Source organism: Rhipicephalus microplus, chromosome 8, assembly GCF_043290135.1.
Source record: "Rhipicephalus microplus isolate Deutch F79 chromosome 8, USDA_Rmic, whole genome shotgun sequence".
Classification (NCBI taxonomy): Eukaryota; Metazoa; Arthropoda; class Arachnida; order Ixodida; family Ixodidae; genus Rhipicephalus; species Rhipicephalus microplus.
The window spans coordinates 101,359,517-101,380,739 of NC_134707.1; the positions used below are offsets into that span (position 1 = coordinate 101,359,517).

The window sequence follows — 21,223 nt, forward strand, 5'->3', positions numbered from 1 at the left end:
GGGCTCTCACGACGTGATAAAATGCTATGTCGCATGTGGTTGGGCATGACATTTACAAATGCGTATTCATGTCCCATTGAAATGGTCAGCAATGCGGCCGTGCAACATTTACAACTGCGAGGAGACACTCGAGCACATTTTATGCGACTGTTCAAGTGACCAACCTTAAAGACGTTCTATGGCTGAAATGCTTGGTCACCTGGATACAGGACAACTTACAGAAAAGAAGATACCGAGACCTTGGTAGATGGTTTCGCATACGTGTAAAGTGACCGAAGCATCTCGTGTGCTGCTTAAAGGGGCCCTGAAACGCTTTTTCAAGTAAACACGGAATAAATTCACTGAAAAAGCTTATTGCCTCACGAATTCAGCAAAAAATTTAAAAAATCCATCCAGTGTGAGTGGAGCGACAAAGGTTTGTCGCATGCATGGTGCTATTGCATTCTCTCTTCTCTCGTCCCGACGAAAGCACTGGAAGCTAAGCAGGGAGGGATGGTAGGGCCACAGAAAACGTCACATGCGCCTCGTGTCGTTGAGCACAATTTCTTTTATTTTTCGAATGCGGCGCTTTTTCAGTGTGATCAAAGTGGACGATTGGGCCAGTCAGTGTGATCGCGCGAGCACGCGTTGACAAGTAGCGACCTCCCGCGGTGGTCTATGTAACAAGCGAGCGAGCCATGTTCAAATCAGCCAATGGCTGGTAGATGGGTAATTTACTTCACGTCTGACTTTTGGGCATATTCCGTGATTTGTCGAGAGAAAAAGCTATTTTTAGCTGACTTTCATAATTTATTTTGGCCGCGTGTTGTGCTATAATATTTGGCTCGCGTGTTGTCGAGAGCCCCTACTACCGGTCGGCAGCGTTTTCTGACCATGCTCAAAAGGTGTTGTAGGGCCCCAGCGGACGTCACGAGCGCTTGTGAAAGAGCAGCGTGAGAACATGTTGGTGTAATCACGAGCTGAATATTTATTCATATCTGTATTACTCATGATCATTTTTCTCTACCTCACTGGCTTTTATTATTCCCCCTTTTTCCCGTCCAAACCGAGCCAAGCTTGGTTGACCTCCCAGCCTTTGCTCTCCATTTGTCTCTGCCTCTGCTTGAAACAACGACGACGGTATCGCATAGATTCCAAGCAACCAAAGCTCTCTTTTGCTTCTTAAGGACCACCTTACATCACGACCGCTTGTGAAAGGCACATGTGAAATGCAAGCATCATGAAACGCCGCACTGGCGACATGCGAAAAAAATGGCACTGATCCCTCCGTCATAGGAATTCTTGTAATACGAAAGTGCACCATGTCTTCTCATAAGTAGTTAATTTTTTCTGCGTACTTTGATAATGGAGAGCTTGGACAATGTCCATTTTTCGGCTGTTATAGCAACATATGACACAAAAGCCGCCACTCTAATGCCTAATGGCACATATGTATCTCGAAGATGAACGTCCATCGTCTTAATTCTATCTTTGTGGTAATTTATGAGAACATCATCATCATCATCATCATCATCAGCCTGACTACGTCCACTGCAGGACAAAGGCCTCTCCCATGTTCCGCCAGTTAACCCGGTCCTGTGCTTGCTGCTGCCAATTTATACCCGCAAACTTCTTAATCTCATCTGCCCACCTAACCTTCTGTCTCCCCCTAACCCGCTTCCCTTCTCTGGGAATCCAGTCAGTTACCCTTAATGACCAGCGGTTATGCTGTCTACGCGCTACATGCCCTGCCCATATCCATTTCTTCTTCTTGATTTCAGCTATGATATCCTTAACCTCCATTTGTTCCCTAATACACTCGGCTCTCTTCTTGTGTTTTAAAGTTACACCTACCATTTTTTTTCCATTGCTCACTGCGTCGTCCTCAATGTAAGCTGAAGTCTCTTTGTAAGTCTCCAGGTTTCTACTCCGTAGCTAAGTACCGGTAAGATACAGCTGTTAGATACCTTCCTCGTGAGGGATAGTGGCAATTTACCTGTCATAACTTGAGAGTGCTTGCCAAATGTGCTCCACCCCATTCTCATTCTTCTAGTTACTTCAGTCTCATATTTCGGCTCCGCGGTTATTACCTGCTCTAAGTAGACATAGTATTTCACAACTTGAAGTGAACTATTACCTATCTCGAAGCGCTGCTCTTTTCTGAGGTTGTTGTACATTACTTTTGTTTTCTGCAGATTAAATTTAAGACCCACCTTTCTGCTCTCCTTGTCTAACTCCGTAATCATGAGTTGCAATTCGTCCCCTGAGTTACTCAGCAATGCAATGTCATCGGCGAAACGCAGGTTACTGATGTACTCTCCATTAACTCTTATCCCTAACTGTTCCCATTCTAGGCTTCTAAAAACCTCCTGTAAGCACGCGGTAAATAGCATTGGAGAAATTGTGTCCCCCTGCCTTACACCCTTCTTGATTGGTATTCTGTTGCTTTCTTTATGAAGCACTATGGTAGCAGTTGATCCCCTGTAGATTTCTTCCAGAATGTTTATATATACTTCATCTACGCCCTGATTCCGCAGTGTTCGCATGACGGCTAATATTTCTACTGAATCAAACGCCTTCTCGTAATCTATGAAAGCTACGTATAGTGGTTGGTTATACTCTGAGCACATACACTTAGACAAAGCTTGTCGTGGGTACCGTTCAATGACTACATCAACGCATGCACAATAGGCACTCCACCTCGTTATGAACAAATTCAAACTGTCGGTATTTGAGGCCATAAACAGAAAGGCATGCGCTGTAATCTAATAGGTTACCTGCGCTTGTACTCATCTACATACCACACAGCGCGTCAGAAAAGCGAGGATTAAGTGGCAGCTTGAGCCGTGAATGCTGCAAGGTGTTACAGATCTGTCACTGCAGCAAAGTGTTCGAGGAGCGGCATTCACCTGTCTACGACGTGATTGCATTACGACCTTTTTTAGAACAGTTTCGTTAGTCCACTCAATAACTTTATTCCTTTCAGACCCCAACTCTGAGAACTGAACGTAAGTGTGTCGATTTGCTACTGTGTTGCATGAAGGCACTCAATCTTCTATCGCTAGAAGAATAGTAACATAATTCTTAAGTTTACCTGTGTTCTAGGGTCTCATCCCAATTAAGTTGAAATTAAACATGCCTTTACATGAAGTGAATAAATGTTTGCGCTTGACACAGACAGAATAAAATCTCAGGCTAAGAATATAGTGCATTTTGCATATTCAGTTTAGTTATGTCCATTTGGAGCACAGAAAAATTCTGCAGTTCACACTGCTCGTAGGAAGCAAAACGTCGCTCGACTCGTCGGACGGTGTAGTGCCTTCAGAAAAGTGGACATATGTGTCAGTACACTGCAAACTGTAGTTAATAGAAGGCATATTTATTATGCAGATTGCTAAATTCATCTACAGTACAACATATCTTGCTCATTCATAGCTTCTACTTGATGCCAATAGCAAAAACGAGTGGGCTACACAAAATGGTTTACAAAGCGGCTCAAAAAATTTGAAGAAGTAGCCTACTGAGAATTACCGTTGGTGCATGTACGAGCTGCGCTATTTTGTGTTAAGATGTCACATTAACAAGTCGTCACATTAACGAGGTGGCACATTCACAAGAGGCGAAATGCAAAGCACTTCGTGCGTGGTCACCGAACCGAACCACAAAGTACGCTCCAACCATACAACTTCTTATGATATTGTATGGAAAGCCTGCCCTGCCTTAAATCTGTCGAAGCGAAACTGCTGCTTTTCAGCGTAATGATGCACAAGTTAAAATCCTTGCTGCCGAACGGCGAAACCACACCGACCAGCCAAGAATACTTTGAGAGGAATGAGATATGCGAGCGGGGAGATAGAGAGAAGCACGAAAAAAATTGGCTTCGTATCTGTATTTAATCTGCACATGTTGTCGAAAGACGATAGTCTTGCGTGAGGAGAGAGTGAAGAAGAGATTTATTTGATGTTCTGTTTAAGAAAATTGATGAATTGTATTCTAGAGGCGCTGCGTTAGAGTGCCTCGAGCGTGCAGCGGAGGCGAACGAGCGCATCAAGTCACGTCACACGTGAGACATGAGTGCCTTCTGGCAGTTTTTTTTTCGAAAACAAAGTGCGTGGCTCTGAGAAGGATGTGCGCGCCCACCTCAGAGGTGATATAGTGTAGAACTCAAGGCGACGGGTAGGTGCCAACACCGTCTCGTTTTAGCAAAGCGTTGGAAACACTCGCCGTTCCGTGCAAGCGTTGGATGGTCGGCGCAGGGTGATAAGCAATACGGTCCTTAAAGTTACTCATGTATGCCTTTTCTAGTAAAAAGCGCACATGCAGAATATATACGTGTTGATATGGTGCCTCAGACACGCACAATAATTGCTTTTTATACGACAATTGCACAAGTATGAATGCTTCTTGAGCAACATAGGTGGGCGCCACGGATGGGGTCGGCCGCGTCAAATACCCGATGCTGTTAAGAGTAGACAAACAGACAAATGTAAAAACAGATAGATAGCCAGACCAAAATTTTCGCGTCGAAGGTCCCCAAGAAAGCCTATCGTCTTTAAAAAGCCGCCAGGTCTGCGCGCAACGCGCAGTACAGTTGCAGCGAAAGCTGGAAGAGCGGCCTTTCCGAACCTTTTTAAAACAATTTTTGGGTAGCTGCTACAATAGCACTTTCATGGTACGCACGATGTCATAGTTCATCGTAAATTTAGTTTTGTAGAAACGTATTTACAATGCAATCCTTCGTAATTCTTCAGAAAAGTGCGGTACCTCTTGCACACTTGCAAGGAACTTGTGCAATTTTATATGCCTAGTGGCTGTTTGCAATGAAGTTTTACCATCAGCATCTCTCAGTGGTAGAACACTGGACTGACATGCAGGGAACACTGCAATGACATTCATCGAATCCTTTCGTGAGCTTGGCGTTTTTATTCTGTAGGTCCAATTTTTAATTTCGCGCGATAGTGGTTACGGGCACCGGCGGTGACGTCAGCAGTGGCAGCAGCGGTGGCGGACAACTAATGTGCACGTGACCCTTGTGATCTCATAACAGCTTTCGATGTAAAAAAAAACGCGTTTATGATTATGAAGCCTCGTGAATGTGCATCGGTAGCAGAGCCGGCTGATCATCCGCCACCCATCATCGCAGACCTAAAGCACATGGTTACGACTCTGACGTCATCGAAATCAGCGAAACTTTTCTTTCCGTTTTTTTTTCTCATCGTTTGAAATTTACCCACGTCACTTCTGAGACCTCATTGACGCCAGGGAACGTTTCTTTGATTCGAGATTCAGATACTTTTGTGTTTACACGTACGTATGGTCGCAAAGCGAATAAACGTATGTGACAGAAACAAATTGAAGTGATATACGAATGCACTAAGCAGCGAACTCTTTTTGTTCTTGTCGCTCGTTACACCACAAAACGCTGATGTGCATAATGTGGCTGCACTAAAGAATAAATCAATTTTCCATCTTTACATAGTCTGAACGTAAAATGTTTACACGTCGATAACCCGTTATCGAGCGAGCTCACCAGGCTACGCTGAGGACGAAGCTTCGGTACGCCATTCCACCGCACACAACTGTAGCGGCCAGCGATCGCTTGGCAGCCTCCAGCAGCGGTGCGGCTCGGCCTCCGGGCTGGTTGATCGTGGCCGCGTGCCGAATGGCGTCGATGCGCCTGCGCACTCGGTCCGTGTCCTCGTCGTTGAACCTGGCCGCGTACACGGCGACGCGCTCGGCGTCTTCGAAGCGCAGGCTCACGAGGAGCCAGTGTGGCGACTCTTCGACCAGGCCCGTGGTGACCAGCAGGAGCGACGATGGTAGCAGGACCATCAGGTTGAACATGACCCAGTTCTGAAGTATGAAAATATAATTACTTTAGGTCGCAATACAATTAACCATCGCCAATCAATTATCGATTTAACGTGCCTTGGAACAGCCATAAGATCTTAGTGGAGGCCCACAAAAAAAAAGCATTACAAATAAACAATACAATAAGAATACTCTTCAGAAATGGAATGAAATGAAAAAACTTAACTTATTTACTCTTCAGAAAAATAAAAAAATTGAAAAAAACCATAAAAAATCAGCTCAATATGAGAACAATAGAAAGGCAAGGCGAGAGTCATAAAAAAAGTAGTGCCAAAAAAAGGGGAATATACATAACTATGCTGAAACTTTCGTGAAAGATGAAATGGGGAAGAATTGGTACATCGTGAAAAACAATGTTAAAACAGTGCAGTGTTAAGATGGAAACTATGACAGTGGACTGTGAAAAGCACCAAGATCATGAAAGCTGTCATTATGGAGACCTTGCGTACTGTGAACAATAGTGTGTTGAAAGAACTTGGCAGGCACATGAAACGGCCGATTTTCTCTGGTCAACATACGCGGAATCTTAAAATTTACACAACTAAGAAGTAAAGGACAGGATATCATACAGTGAACAAGTTTGACAAAAATAACAGGTCAGTGTGATTTTGTCGGCAGTGAAGTGACGGCAATGGTAGTAATCTGCAGTGTTGGAACGAGATACAGAGTCATTTACAGAAAAACCATGATTTTAAATGCTAATTAACAGTTTCTGGACTCAATCAATGATGTCACTGCCAAATTGAAAAATGTCACTCCAGATCACAGGTACATATTCAAGAAAAACAACGATTTGGTCTAGTTGGAACATATTCTTCATGAATTTTTTGCCGAAGCTCACAGGGACACAGATAAGAATTCAAACGGGCCCCATATAACAACTGCTTTATATAAAAAAATCACTTTATAGCCCTCATATCTGCGCTCTGCGGTCACCGAAACACAAATGCACTGCGCACATAACAGAAATAACAATAACAAGTTCGTTGAATAAGAAACATGAGTGAAATTTCTTTCGCCATAGGCTACCGAAGTGTGGCTAACACACACATCTTCCTGGTTGTCTATGAGACAAGCCGAGAAAGACGTATTGCGGTGTACAATTTGTAGAAGCCTTGGAGAACCGAGTTCTAGAGAGATTCTGGATAATGTAATATCATCATCAAGATTAGTAATTGCAATCATAAAAGTATTTTATAAAAGTAATAATGGTTGTTTTAGTCAGAAAGATGAGCGAAGCTGGGAGAAAAAGCTGAGAGCCAGGTTGACTAGCTCCGACTCCTGAAAAGTACAAGTTAGATAGTCTACAGCAAACTGTCGTGCACATGAACAGCCGTCTAAAAGTGTGAGCGCACAGAAAGGTAATGAAAATAACATGTTAGTGAAACAGCATTATCAGCAACAATGCATTGTACTGTCAATAGAACCATAAATTATTAGGAAGGCACTTGAACGAATTACAATACAAAAAAATATAAATGTCATAGTTATTGTACTGTTAATTGGCGAACTTGTACAATTGAAAACAAGGCAATGCACGGTAGCTTTACATAGAAACAACGAAAATATGTAGTCGCTTTAGTTAGGATAAAAACCTTAGTTATAGAAGATAGTTGATAGAAGCTATAATAGTTGATAGAAGTTGATAGAAGATAGTCGATAGAAGAAATAACAAAGAAAAAGTTTGATATGGAGTAGGATACCGCGTCATGAGGTCTCGGAACAGGAAGCTTTTGCTGCTTCGCTTTATGCTGTTTCGTCACTTATCTTATAGTTGGCGTGTTAGCAATTACTGGGCTGCACCAGTTAATGCAGCTAGAACCCCCAAGCGCCCACGCTGGCCGGCTTGCTCCAGCCTGCATGGCTCCGGCCGAACTTGTCGGATTATGTATACTAGTCTTACACAGGCCGCCTAAATTATGGTTAACGTTATGATAGTTAAGTTAACCGCTGTTCACTCAGTTTACGCGGAACGGGAAATCACGCTTATGCCGGATTCAATGATTGTAGGAAACCGGGCTTGGCAACATCGGTTCGGCAGTTGACCGAACAAATGACGGTACCCTTGAGCGGTGAGTGCATATCGGCGAGCGTGCGTAAAAAACAGATTAACTGGACTTCAGGAACCACGTAAAGCTTTATAAGGCTATGGGAAAATTATTTGAACAACATTATGGGAGAAATAACGGATATATTTGCGTAGAGACTGGCGATCTGCTGATTAGTGCGTCACTTTATTGTACGCCAGGTGGTGTCGGCCCGTTTAACTGAGGATGACAGATTTGCAAGATTGTTTCAGCGCGCGAATGGAAAAAGGACAGCGTAGACAGAAAGAGCGCTGACTTTCAACTAACTTTATTTCACAGAGTGGCTAGAATATATACTGTCACGCAGTTTATTCACGTACAGACCTACTGGAAGGCCGAGGAACGCCAGAAGAGCGAGGAACGCCAACAGGCCGAAAATACAAAACAAACGCAAGCTCGGGTCGCGCGTGCACCAACGCTGTGGCTTGCCGTTTCATGCTGCTTCTTCGTCGTTCGCATAGTTCCCTACATTGGCCCCCGGTGAATAGCGTAGCCAACCTGGCGACTTAAGGCGTAGTCACTATAGCGGGGTCGTAATACGGCTTCAGGCGACTCACATGCACAATTTCTCGGCCACGACGGCGTAAGTCATGAGACTGTGTCAATGGCTCAATCTCATAATTGACGGGTGACGTACGGGCGAGAATGCGGTAGGGCCCGTGGTATCGTGCCAGTAATTTCGACGAAAGGCCAGGAGTGCTCGGTGGAACCCAGAGCCAAACGAGAGCACCAGTCGTGAAAGTAGAGAGATGTCGGCCGGTGTCAAGCCGTAGCTTCTGGTGGCCTTGGTCCTCGGTTGTCAGAGAACGGGCGAATCGTCTGCAATCTTCTGCGTACCTGGCAACATCAGAAATTGCAGTGTACTCAGAGGAGTCGGGCGTGTATGGGAGGATAGTGTCGAGCGTGCACGATGGTTCGCGTCCGTACAACAGAAAGAAAGGGGAGAATCCCGTTGTCGCGTGCGTAGCGGTGTTATACGCATACGTGACGAATGGAAGGACAGTGTCCCAATTAGTCTGGTCTGAAGCTGTGTACATCGTCAACATATCACCGAGAGTGCGATTAAATTGTTCTGTGAGGCCATTCGTCTGCGGGTGATATGCTGTCGTCAGGCGATGAACCATGTTGCACTGAGCGAGCAACGCTTGAATGGCGTCAGACAAGAAAACACGCCCCCGGTCACTCAAAAGTTCGCGGGGAGCACCATGGCGAAGAACAAAGTTGCGCAAGATGAAAAACGCAACTTCCCTCGCGGTTGCTGCGGGTAGTGCTGCTGTCTCCGCGTAACGCGTGAGGTGGTCCACGCCGACAATTATCCACCTAATTCCAGAAGACGACGTGGGAAGTGGTCCGTATAAGTCGATACCAACGCGGTCAAACGGACGCGCTGGACAAGGCAGAGGCTGAAGTGTACCGGCAGGGCGTTGAGGTGGGACTTTACGTCGCTGGCATGCAGTACAAGCACGTACGTACTTGCGGACAAATGTGTACATGCCGCGCCAGTAGTACCGCTGACGTAGACGGTTGTACGTTTTGAGAGCGCCAGCGTGAGCGCTTTGCGGGTCGTTGTGGAAAGCAGTACAGATTTCCGAGCGCATGTGGTTGGGTATCACTAACAGCCACTTCCTACCTTCGGACGTGTAATTCCGCCGATAGAGTAGGTCGTCTCGAATAGCGAAATGTGTGGCTTGACGGCGGATAGTTCTTGACACTAAATTAGCTAACGGATCAGTCAAAAAGGCGAGGAGTTGGGAAATCCACACATCTTTGCGTTGTTCCGATGCCATGTCTGTGAAGTCGATTGGTGTTATGACAGCTGAAGAAGGTAACGAGGAGGCTGGGTCAGCCGGTAGCGGCGAGCGGGATAGCGCATCAGCGTCGGAGTGCTTGCGGCCGGATCGGTATACAACACGAATGTCGTATTCCTGTAGGCGAAGCGCCCAACGACCAAGGCGCCCCGACGGGTCTTTGAGCGATGATTGCCAGCATAGAGCGTGGTGGTCCGTAACGACTTCGAAAGGGCGGCCATAAAGGTATGGGCGGAACTTCGTCAAAGCCCAGACAATTGCGAGGCACTCTTTCTCCGTGACGGAATAATTACACTCGGCTTTCTTGAGGGTTCGACTCGCGTAAGCGACCACGTATTCTTGGTGCCCTGGTTTTCGTTGAGCCAATACAGCACCAAGACCGACACCACTGGCGTCGGTGTGGACCTCCGTAGGCGCATCAGGGTCAAAATGTCGTAGAATTGGAGGTGATAATAATAACCGCCGAAGCGCGGTGAAGGATTCGTCGCACTCTTTTGACCAAGCAGAAATGCCTTTGGAAGTTGTCAACAGGTTGGTAAGAGGCGCGATGATGGAAGAGAAGTTTCGCACAAATCGACGAAAGTATGAGCAAAGGCCGATAAAACTTCGAAGCGTCTTGATGGAATTGGGCTTCGGATAGTCGGCCACGGCGCGGAGTTTCGCCGGATCCGGGAGAACACCCTCTTTGCAGACGACGTGACCCAGTATGGTGAGCTGACGTGCGGCAAAATGGCACTTCTTGATGTTAAGTTGAAGGCCAGCAGAGGTGAGACACGTGAGAATAGCACGAAGACGAACAAGGTGAGTGGAAAAGTCGCGAGAAAAAACGACGATATTGTCTTGGTAGCAAAGGCACGTGTTCCACTTGTAGCCGCGAAGGATGGTGTCCATCATCCGTTCGAAGGTAGCTGGGGCGTTGCAGAGTCCAAACGGCATGACGTTAAACTCATACAGCCCATCAGGTGTTACAAATGTAGTCTTCGATCGGTCAGGATCAGCCATTGGAACTTGCCAATATCCTGAGCGTAAATCTAAGGAGGAAAAATATTCTGCCCCTTGCAAGCAATCTAGAGCGTCGTCGATGCGTGGCAACGGGTACACATCCTTCTGAGTTATCTTATTGAGCCGGCGGTAGTCGACACAGAATCGGATAGACCCGTCCTTTTCGCGCACAAGCACAACAGGGGACGACCAAGGGCTCTGCGATGGCTGGATGACACCACTCTTGAGCATATCGTCGACTTGTTCGTTGATAATACGGCGCTCTTCCGCTGATACTCGATATGGTCGTTGGCGTAAGGGAGCATTAGTACCGGTGTCAATGTGGTGCGTGATGTTCGCTGTGCGACCCAAAGATGGTTGAGCGCAATCGAAGACAGAACGGAACTCTCGAAGAAGGGACAAGAGTTCGCTTCTTTGTGTCGGCGATAGCTCCGCGGCAACAGAGGGCTGGAATGAGTCTGGCGCGGGCACTGTGGCCACAGGTGGCGTCATAGCATTGAGCTGGAGGTGAGGTGCGTGTTCGGCGAACTCTAGAGGGCGCAAGAGGTCAACGTCTTGTATGTTACCCAAACATTCTCCGCGAAGTAAGGTAACTGGCGACGATAGCGAGTTCGCGACGAGCATGGTGGTAGCACCGTATTCCACGGTGAGTACGGCAAAGGGCAGGTGTAGGCTACGGTGGCGGGTAAATACGTCAGACGGAGTGAACAAAACAGTTCCGGCTGGAGCGGCCGTACAGGTCAGGGCTACAAGGGCGGATGTTCTCGGTGCTATTTCCGTGTCTGCAACAACGACAAGTTTGTAAGGTTCAGGAAGAGAATCCACAAAACAAGAGGTTGGCAGCGGTGTAAGGGCAACTTCTGCACGTGAGCAATCTATGATGGCCCGATGACGCGAAAGAAAGTCCCATCCAAGAATGACTTCGTGGGAGCAGGATGCCAGCACAAAAAATTCAATGGCATAAATTCACCTTGGATAATGACACGTGCAGTGCACACAGCTGTAGGTTCTATGCACTGCGAGTTGGCCGTGTGGAGCATCAGGCCCGAAAGAGGCGTCGTCACCTCTTTCAACTTGCGGCATAAGGGCTCACAGATTATGGAAACGGCGGCCCCTGTGTCGATAAGCGCTTGTGCGGCGGTCCCTTCAACATTGACGTCAATAACGTTTTGCGGCGAGAAAGATGGAGGCCTTAAGCAGTTCGAATTGTATGCAGCTGTTGCCTCCGGAGCTGCAGCGATCAGTTTCCCTCTTCCGTAGCAGGTCGGCGACGCATAGGTGACAGGGAGCGTCGTCGTGGCGATGGTGACCGTTGGTTTGCGTAGGGTCGAGGACCGTCAGTGGTGTACCTTGATGGCGTCCTAGGCGACGACGCCATTGGCCGGCCCACGGCGTCGACTGGAGGGGGATCTCGGCGACAGTGGCGGGCGACGTGTCCAGCGATACCACAGGTGAAACAGATGGGCCTATTATCTGGCGTCCTCCAAGCGTCTGAGCGACGATAAAATGGAGCTGGAGATCTCGCGTAGGGATACGACGCCGCAATTGGGGTTGTAGGCACGACATAGGGTGGCGTGGCAGGTTGAGCATACGGCATACGCTGTTGCGTAGGCCGAGCAGCGACGGCGGCGTACGTGAGAGGCGTTGTGACTGGTGGTTGCTGATGCACCGGCGGAAGGGCTTCAGCGACTTGGGTCCGAATGACGTGTTGGAGGTCCGGTGCCAAAGCTTGCGTGGGCTCATGTGTCAGTGGCAGCAGTGACAGCTGGCGCGCTACCTCTTCGCGGACGAAGTCCTTGATTGTCGAAAGCAGCGGCTGCTGGTCGGTAGGATGGGCAGCCAGGTGCAAGCTTGCGAGCGTGTCTGGCGTCGTGATGGCTTGACGAGCAATTGCGCGCTGCCTACGCAATTCATCGAAGCTTTGACAGAGGGAAACGAGGACAGCAATGGTGGGGGGATTTCTCGCGAGCAACATCTGAAAGGCGCCGTCGTCAATGCCTTTCAATATGTGCTTGATTTTTTCTTCCTCAGGCATGGTAGAGTTGATGCGGTTGCATAGATGCAACACATCTTCAATGTAGCCCGTGTAGGTCTCGCCTGGTTGCTGTGCACGGTGACGTAAACGGTGCTCGGCTTGAAGCTTGCGTGCCGCAGGTCGTCCAAAGACGTCCGTAATAGCCTTCTTGAATGCAGACCACGTAGTAATGTCAGCTGCGTGGTTTTTAAACCACAGCTGCGCGGTGTCCGCAAGGTAGAATGTGACGTAGCCAAGCTTACTTGGGTCGTCCCATTTGTTACTTGCGCCGACCTTGTCGTACCTCGCCAACCAATCTTTGACGTCTGACTCAGTGGAGCCCGTGAAGATAGGAGGGTCTCGTTGAGGATACACGGCACCGCAAGTGACATGGACGGTCGAAGGTCCCACCTGGAGAGGCGTCTCGGTGGCCATGTTCGTGTCACGTAGAGGGGGAAGCTTACGGGAGCGAAGTTCCAGGTTTGTACGGGAGTCCACACACCTCCACCAGATGTCACGCAGTTTATTCACGTACAGACCTACTGGAAGGCCGAGGAACGCCAGAAGAGCGAGGAACGCCAACAGGCCGAAAATACAAAACAAACGCAAGCTCGGGTCGCGCGTGCACCAACGCTGTGGCTTGCCGTTTCATGCTGCTTCTTCGTCGTTCGCATAGTTCCCTACAATACGTCTAAAAAGAATGATTACAGAGCATGAAGGTAAAAAGCAAGCCTAATCTACACACCAGTAACAAAGCACGTGTGACGGGTCCTCTATTGCTTCAAAGCACAGCCAGGTAATCACGTTCAGCTTGTAATAAAGCAACCGAATAAGTGCTTACGCATTTATCTCCTAGCACGTGTATTTGTTCGTCTTCGATAATTTCTCGGGTAAGCTGGTCCCTGTTCCTTGCCAATATAGAGCACTGATCAAAGAGGGGGGTGCACCCACAATCTCGGCAATTAATGCCAAAGATGTCCTTGTACAACATTGTCCACATTTTTTCGGTGTTCCCAGAGGCGGTCATTTATGCACTTGCCGGTTTGGCCGACATAGATGCACTTAAACGTCAGTGGAATCAAGTAAACGACTCCCACTGCTCATGGGACGTAGCGTGTCCTGTGCGCGACAAAGAACGAGGCAGAATTTGCATGAAGTGTATTGACCCGGTTGCAAAGCTTCTGCATTTTTTCCGGTGCTGAAAAAACCACAAAAACATTCGTGTCTCGAGCAATATTTTTTATCCTGTGTGAGACGACGTGCACGTAAGGTAGTACGACAGCTCAGCTCACTCAAAATTGGTCAAGCGGGGCATTGCTAATCTCTGCCTTTCCAACGCCTTAAAGAAGTCCAGCCCCCCCATGTTACACCGCCGCTTTGCCCTACAAGTGGAGCGTCTCACCAAAGCTGTTTACCCCGCGCACGTTCTTGTTTCGGTGGCGGAAAATCTGGTCACTGTCGTGAAGCGAGGCGACGAACCGGATAAGCACAACAGTGTCAGAAAGAGCCGGCCTGTCGTACTACCTTACGTGCACGACGTCTCACACAGGCTAAAAAAAATTGCTCGAGACGCCAACGTTCTTGTGGTTTTTTCAGCACCCGAAAAATTGCAGTCACTTTGCAAACGGGTCAATACACCTCGCGCAAGTTCTGCCTCGTGCTCTGTCGCGCACAGGACACGCTACTTCCCATGCGCAGTGGGAGTCATTTACTTGATTCCACTGACGTGTCGGTGCATCTATGTCAGCCAAACCGGCAGGTGCATAAATGACCGCCTCCGTGAACAACGAAACAATGTGCACAATGTGGTACAATTGCATCTTGGCATTCATTGCCGAGATTGTGGGTGCACCCCTCAGTGCTTTATATTGCTTTATATTGGCAAGGCACAGGGACCAGCTTACCCGACAAATTATCGAAGCCGAAAAAATACACCTGCTAGGAGATAAATGCGTAAGCACTTCTTTAGTTGCTTTATCACAAGCTGAACGTGATTACCTGGCTGGGCTTTAAGGCAATAGAGAACCCGTCACACGTGCTTTGTTACTGGTGTGTCGATTAGGCTTGCTTTTTACCTTCATGCTCTGTAATCATCCTTTTTATACGTATATATTTTTGCCACTCTGTGAAATAAAGTTAGTTGGAAGTCAGCGCTCTTTCTGTTTACCCTGTCCTTTTTCCATTGTTCGCGCGCTGAAACAATCTTGCAAATAGGACTACGCACCAACTAGCCCAAGCATCCACTCTTGTAACCGAGGATGCTTTGGCGCTATGTAACATTGACGAACCGTGGTTGATGCTAACTGCTCTTTCACGCGATCGTGCACAAGAATAACTATGATTGGTCGTGACTGTGGCTAACTTGCCTGTGTAACGTGGGTATTAGACGATGCTGTATAGCGCCGACAGTTAAACATCGTCAGGCAAGATCTTGCTGCACAGCTCCAACGGAAGCACCACATCTATAAAAAGTGGGGTCTACACGTATCGTTAGCTCTTGATTGATATCTGCGGTTGGACGTCCCAAAACCACTATAATATTATGAGAGACGCTGTAGTGGAGGGCTCCGGAAGTTTGAATCACCTGGGGTTCTTTAACGTGCACCCAAATCTGAGCACATGGGCCTACGGCATTATCGCGTCCATCGAAAACGCAGCCCCTGCAGCCGGGATTCGATCCCGCGACCTTCGGATCAGCAGTCGAGTACCTTGGCCACTAGACCACCGCGGCGGGGCATATCGTTAGCGTTGGTGCGCAAGAAAAACGCATGTGGGGTTGGTGTAATGTTTGGCGTGTTGGAAAATTGCGTACACGGTATACGCATGCTGAGGGTTCAAATGTAATTCATACTAAACAGAACTGTAATCTCTACTAAACGAACTTTTTAAGCCTATCGCTTTGGAAAAAGTACCTTTATCAAGGCGGCGAGTGCGGCGACGTATATGGGCGCAAGTACTGTGGGCCAGCATATGGCTAGGGCACAGTAGGGCGCCCTGGGTCCAGGCTGCGTGCTTTCGAAGAGTAGAATAAACGAGATCACTTCTATGGCGCTGCAGGCAGCCGACGATAAGCAGCGCAGGAGAGCGTAGACCACGAAGGAGCTCGCCACGCAGGTAGCCAAACCCGACAATACCACTAAGCCTGAAGCCCAGAGGAGTACAGGGCGGCGGCCGAACTTGTCGGACGCTAGGCCTACGCACGGTATGGCCAGGACACTCGCTTCAAAGACCAAACAAGTAAGGATGGATTGCTGTGTTTGCCATTTCTTGCCATGTTGTTCCAAACCATCATGTTGCAATATAGCGCTTGCCTTGGTAAAGAGCTCCACTGACAGTACTTTTTCCTAGTGTCGAATTTCCAGTGCTTATTTCTTTACACAATGATGTATATCAAATTTGCTGTGTAATATTAAATTGTGTACAATGCCTTTGAAATATTCATGGCTTTACAGCGTGTTACATTAGGTGGCACAATATGTATTCATCTTTTATAACATGACCAGCAACTCATTCAAGCAATGAAGACGCAAAAACCACTAAGTCCAATTTTCTTCTAGTGCTAACTTCTCTATTTTTGGTGAAGGCCTCACTACGAGAACAGTTACTTGATTTTTACTGATACTAACTTTAGACGAAATATCTACAAGGCTAGTACGTACAGCACCACTCAATAAACTAGCACCATGCTCGTTTTGCCCAAACTCATTTTTAATTTAAAAAAATTAAGGAAGGAAAATCCAGCGTAGATTATTGATTGACTACCCGAATATATAAAGTAACCTGTTAATTTATTACGTTTCACCAATATAATAGATAAAAGTGTAATTATAGACTACTGTCAATACCAACAGTAAGTTATTTAGTTATTGACTGGTAATAAAAGAAAGGCTACCTCTGAGTACTAGAGGCATCAAATAAAACAGATGCAGCAGCACGTATTCACAAAGATATTGTGCGTGCAGTGAGGTCCATGTCGTGGCAGCATATGCGCATTTGTGCCGAAGTGTATCAGTAAACTTGTTCCTTGTACTGACCAAACGTAGAGCCTTACGCCACAGGGAATGCTTGCCGTTGTAAGCGTTTTATTATAACATTGATAGTACACACGCCTATTCACAGCCAATCAAACAGCCCTGATGCTTCTGCCTTGTTTATCACATATTTGAGCAAACAAGCTGTGGGGTCCACGTCGATTTCCTCCGATTACCAGACTACCGAGTCAGACTTGAGTTGGTATATAGATTAATAACGAAAAGTGTAATTGACTATTAATTACCTGGATAGATAAGGTGGTCTTAAAGCGTCAAGCGAGCGGCAGCTTGTGAAGAGAAATGGGCATGATGAAGAACGGTGATTGCTAGGTTGGTGGAAAAGTTCCAACAAGGCTCCCTCGTATAAAATTACTTCTCATACTGGAAACGGCAGTAATTGGGAAATCAATGAATATTCAACCATGGCCGACTTCCTCGGCACTAGGGTTAAACTTCCGCACAAGCAGTAAAATATCAGGCCTCTTGTATAAAAACATTAATTTTTCTTCTTGGCATGCCTCCTGACTCTTTCCATATGACTTGAATAATCGACCGCTATTGGGCACTGCTTTTACTATTTCATCGGATGGTGCTTGGTGACATGAAACTGTTCTATCATAAGCTTTTTTTTCTTCCTAAACTTTTGTGCGCAGCGAATCAGGAGACCGTGAGCACATACTTTTTCTAACTTGTTTTGAGGCTACGAGCATACTACGCAGAAAACTTGGACGATTATTTTTGCTTTTACTTCATTTATTGCCATTGAAAAGCATTTAGCACATTCTTCATATACAGAACTCAATTGCCAACATGGTTGGTCAACCAAGCAACATTGGCTCTTTGAAACGGAAAGCCGGACGTGCAGCTATACGTTCTATACGTTGCTTCAACTCCCGCCTATCGAACTGATTGCCCCTGAAATCACTGTTTATAGGTTGTTCCTAATCACAGTGGCCTCTATGCATGTGCGACAAACTAGGCCTGAATGAACTGCAAGAAGGCTTGATAGGCAAAATAGCTCGTATAGATTCATCATGGTACCTTGGCAGTTGGATGCGAAAATGCTTCAGGCCCATGTGCTTATGTTGATGCACTGATACGTGGTGATTAACGTCCCAAAACCACCACATGATTACGTGACACTTCGTAGTGGTGGGCTCCACAACTTTCAACCACCTGGGGTTTTTTACCATGCACCCAAATCTGAGCAGACTGGTCTACACCAATATCACCTCCATTGAAAATGCAGCTGCCGCAGCCGGCATTCAATTGCACGACCTTCGGGTTAACAGTCCAGTGCCATAACCACTAGACCACCGCTTCGGGGCCATGTGCTTATGTTTAAGTGCATGTTAAAGAGTGCCAGAGGGTAAATATTTCTTGAGCTATCCACAGCAGCGTATCTATAAATCATATGGTGCTGTTTGAACGTTCAACCTCAGGAATGATTTATTATGACTCATTAACGTGGCAGTGAAAACAAGCGGAACCGAGATGAAATGGTACAAAAAGAAGCCCTGTTGTGTTCCGCTGCTACCGTGGCTATTTCGTTTGCACTGTGAGGTTATATAATGAATAAATCAACTAGGTTCTTGACCTAGTTCTTTAAAACAAAGTACTTAGTTTCTACTACAATAGCCTAAGGCAACTGTGAGACCGAAACCAGGATTTTCTAGTCTACAGCTTTCTGTCATCCGCCTTACATCGTTCACCTTACGCGCATACCTCATCGCCGCGGACATGAACTGCAAGTTTCACGCCCACGTGCTCGCACCCTCACATTTTCCTCTTAATTTTTCCCCCGAGCAGCAACAGATTGGAATGGCCTTTCCCACACCATTGCAGTCATTACTAATCCATCAAACTTCTTGGACAAAGTAACAAACTTTCTTAACGAGTGAAGTCACCTGGCTACACTGCCCACCCCTTATGTAATGCCCTCTTGAGGGGTCTTTAGTGAAATAAAGTGATGATGTGATGTGAATACTTTGGTAACCACCTTCTCCATGATCTATTCACACCGAAACTTGTTGGGCATGACCTCTGCGATTTGGGGCAATGCAATGTTTTTGCACATCGCCTGGCTTTGTTGTGCCTACAGGATCAGCCTATTTCACCAAGCGACGAAATTACGTGATAACGTTATATTGTGACGTCAAGCTAAGTAAAGGCATCATGTCAAGTTTCGGTGACATCTGAGGTCGTGATGACGCTATATCATAACTTTATCACGTGGCAACTTTCGGCATTACTTGTGTGGACGCCACGTACTTTGACAGTCACTTTTGGCGTCTTGTGAGGCATCTACGATTGTCTATTTATTATGCGTGTGATCTCCCATTTCAACTGCGTCATCTGACCACCCCAAAGTAGCCAACGCATCCAAGTTGTAGCTCACCTCCAGTGTATGCTGCTTTCAGAAGTCCCTCGTACCACGACCTGTCACAGACCAGGTTCCAGCGAGCGATGGCGTTTCTGCCAGGCGTATCAGGTTTATATGCGAAGCTTTCGCAGCGGACCACACTGGCGTTGGTTGTGTGTATTGTCACAGGTGACTGGGTGCTGGCTTCCAGATTAGGGGTCGCGGGGGCGCCAGCCTGCGACGTGGATGCTGCTAGGGGTGAAGCTGGCGCATCGAGCGGCTCGTAGCGTTCGCACTGCTTGAAGTCCCTGTTAGAGTCACGTGGGATGGCGATGTCCTTCCACGTCTGCTCGGATAGGGTGGCGAACTGCTGCGGAGGCGCACACCAGTGCTCTACCGGCTCAAGATCGATGAATAGTAGTGTGAAGCTGTAGGAGTAGGCGAGCATAGTTGCCAGCTGCGTTGAGCAGGAGCGAAATGATTGTTGGTGTACACACAGGAATGTTTTCGTTGCTTCAAGGGGGCACCCATCTTCGGAGAGGCGGCGCATGATAAGTGGAACAACCTCTCACTGATTGTGCCCAGCGTCTGATTTTTTTTATTTCACACTTTCCGCTTTTTGCGAACGAGTGCTGGCCACCTGGTCTGGTGCCTGGGGCACCTGACTTGAGCAGCATCGTGTATCATTTATAACGCTAGTTTGATACCTATTGAATGTTGCCTCTGTAGGGATGAGCGTTTAATATTGTCACCAGGGCACCATTAGATACTTTATTACTCAGGGTCATATATATAAAACAGAGCGTTTTTAAAGAAAATACCAGATACCCAAGGGCGACAGCATACCCATTTACCTCGTTTATTTCTCTCGGATGGCTAGCCACTACATTTACGCTAACATTAGAGAATAAGTCTAGCCCCAGAGTCACCAACTCTGACCAGCCTCGAAATGCTTTGCAGTTCTGTAGGGGTTGGGTGAGAAAACCGGGGGTCAAAAATGACACCTCACTTTAAAAAACTCCTAGGAGAATATTTCAGCCAATCCGGACATGAAACACAGAGGGAGCGATGCTGGCCGAACAGTACAAAAATAACCCATGAAAGACATGATTTGCAGATTGGTACCAGATTATGAATTCACTGTCAAATACATTTGATAGCACGCACCTGTGCACAGAGGAGCATCGTCTTCTGGAATCGGCCGTGGCCGAACGCAGACCTGCTCTCTACCTGGGTCTCTGATGGCGTCATGTAGCCGTCCTGTAGCCTCGGCGTGGTGAGGAACCGTGATGCCGCACTGGCAGAACCCACACTGCCCGGCAGTCGGCACATGTCCGCACTGTTGGAGGGAGGCACGCTGCTTTTGGCGGAACCTTTCACCATCTTCGCCAAAGTGGACGCTGGCTGGGGAAGATCGGAGCTAGAGCGCTGCGACATCTTGGAGGCTCGTTCTTCTTCTGCTTCTTCTTCGTGCGTCTGGTTCTTGTTTTTGTTGACATTCACTTGTGGCTCATACCCACTGTAGGACATTGGAATATAATTGAGTGGTCTTATAAAACATAATTCAAGTTTAGAGTAAAAGAACTGATAGAGTGAAAACGCTACTATTCTTGCACGATGGTCATTGCATGCAGATTGGCATTCTATACTTTCAGGGTCAAAGTATTTCGTTGAAATGGGAAGAGCTGCTTTTGAGGATTTGAGAGGCGCATGACCACAACAGCCGCCAGAAAATCGAAAAAGAAAAAAAAACGGTGCCGAAAGAAAAAAACGGTGCCAACACCTTTCAATCAAGAGTAACTAGTAACTTCAACAATTTTTTTTCGATGCAATACATGTTGTATTTCTGCGTTGCTTTTACGTTATTTTTTATATAAACTATTTCGATAGGACTGTATGATGCCGAATTGACTCACTTGAAACTTTTAAAGCAAAGAAAACAAACTACCTACCTGAGCACGGTGATAGAACATACTGGTTTAGCAATGATAATATATGACTCCTAGTAAGTGCGCACGTCACTCACTGCATCACAAAAAGAAATTGCCTTGAAACATTCTTCACACTAG

At 47.0% G+C, this 21,223-nt stretch overlaps 1 protein-coding gene across 1 annotated transcript; it reads right to left on the minus strand.

The window, feature by feature from the left end:
* Positions 1 to 5,485: 5,485 nt before the first annotated feature.
* On the minus strand, positions 5,486 to 21,180 carry LOC119165117 (solute carrier family 22 member 12-like). The gene is made up of 5 exons (XM_075870703.1): positions 21,107 to 21,180; positions 20,322 to 20,673; positions 19,191 to 19,611; positions 15,674 to 15,981; positions 5,486 to 5,832 (listed from the first exon to the last, which is right to left on the minus strand). The coding sequence occupies exons 2-5, from the start codon at positions 20,589 to 20,591 to the stop codon at positions 5,506 to 5,508; spliced, it is 1,326 nt and encodes a 441-aa protein (XP_075726818.1). The 5' UTR covers positions 20,592 to 20,673; positions 21,107 to 21,180; the 3' UTR covers positions 5,486 to 5,505.
* Between the last annotated feature and the right edge of the window lie 43 nt (positions 21,181 to 21,223).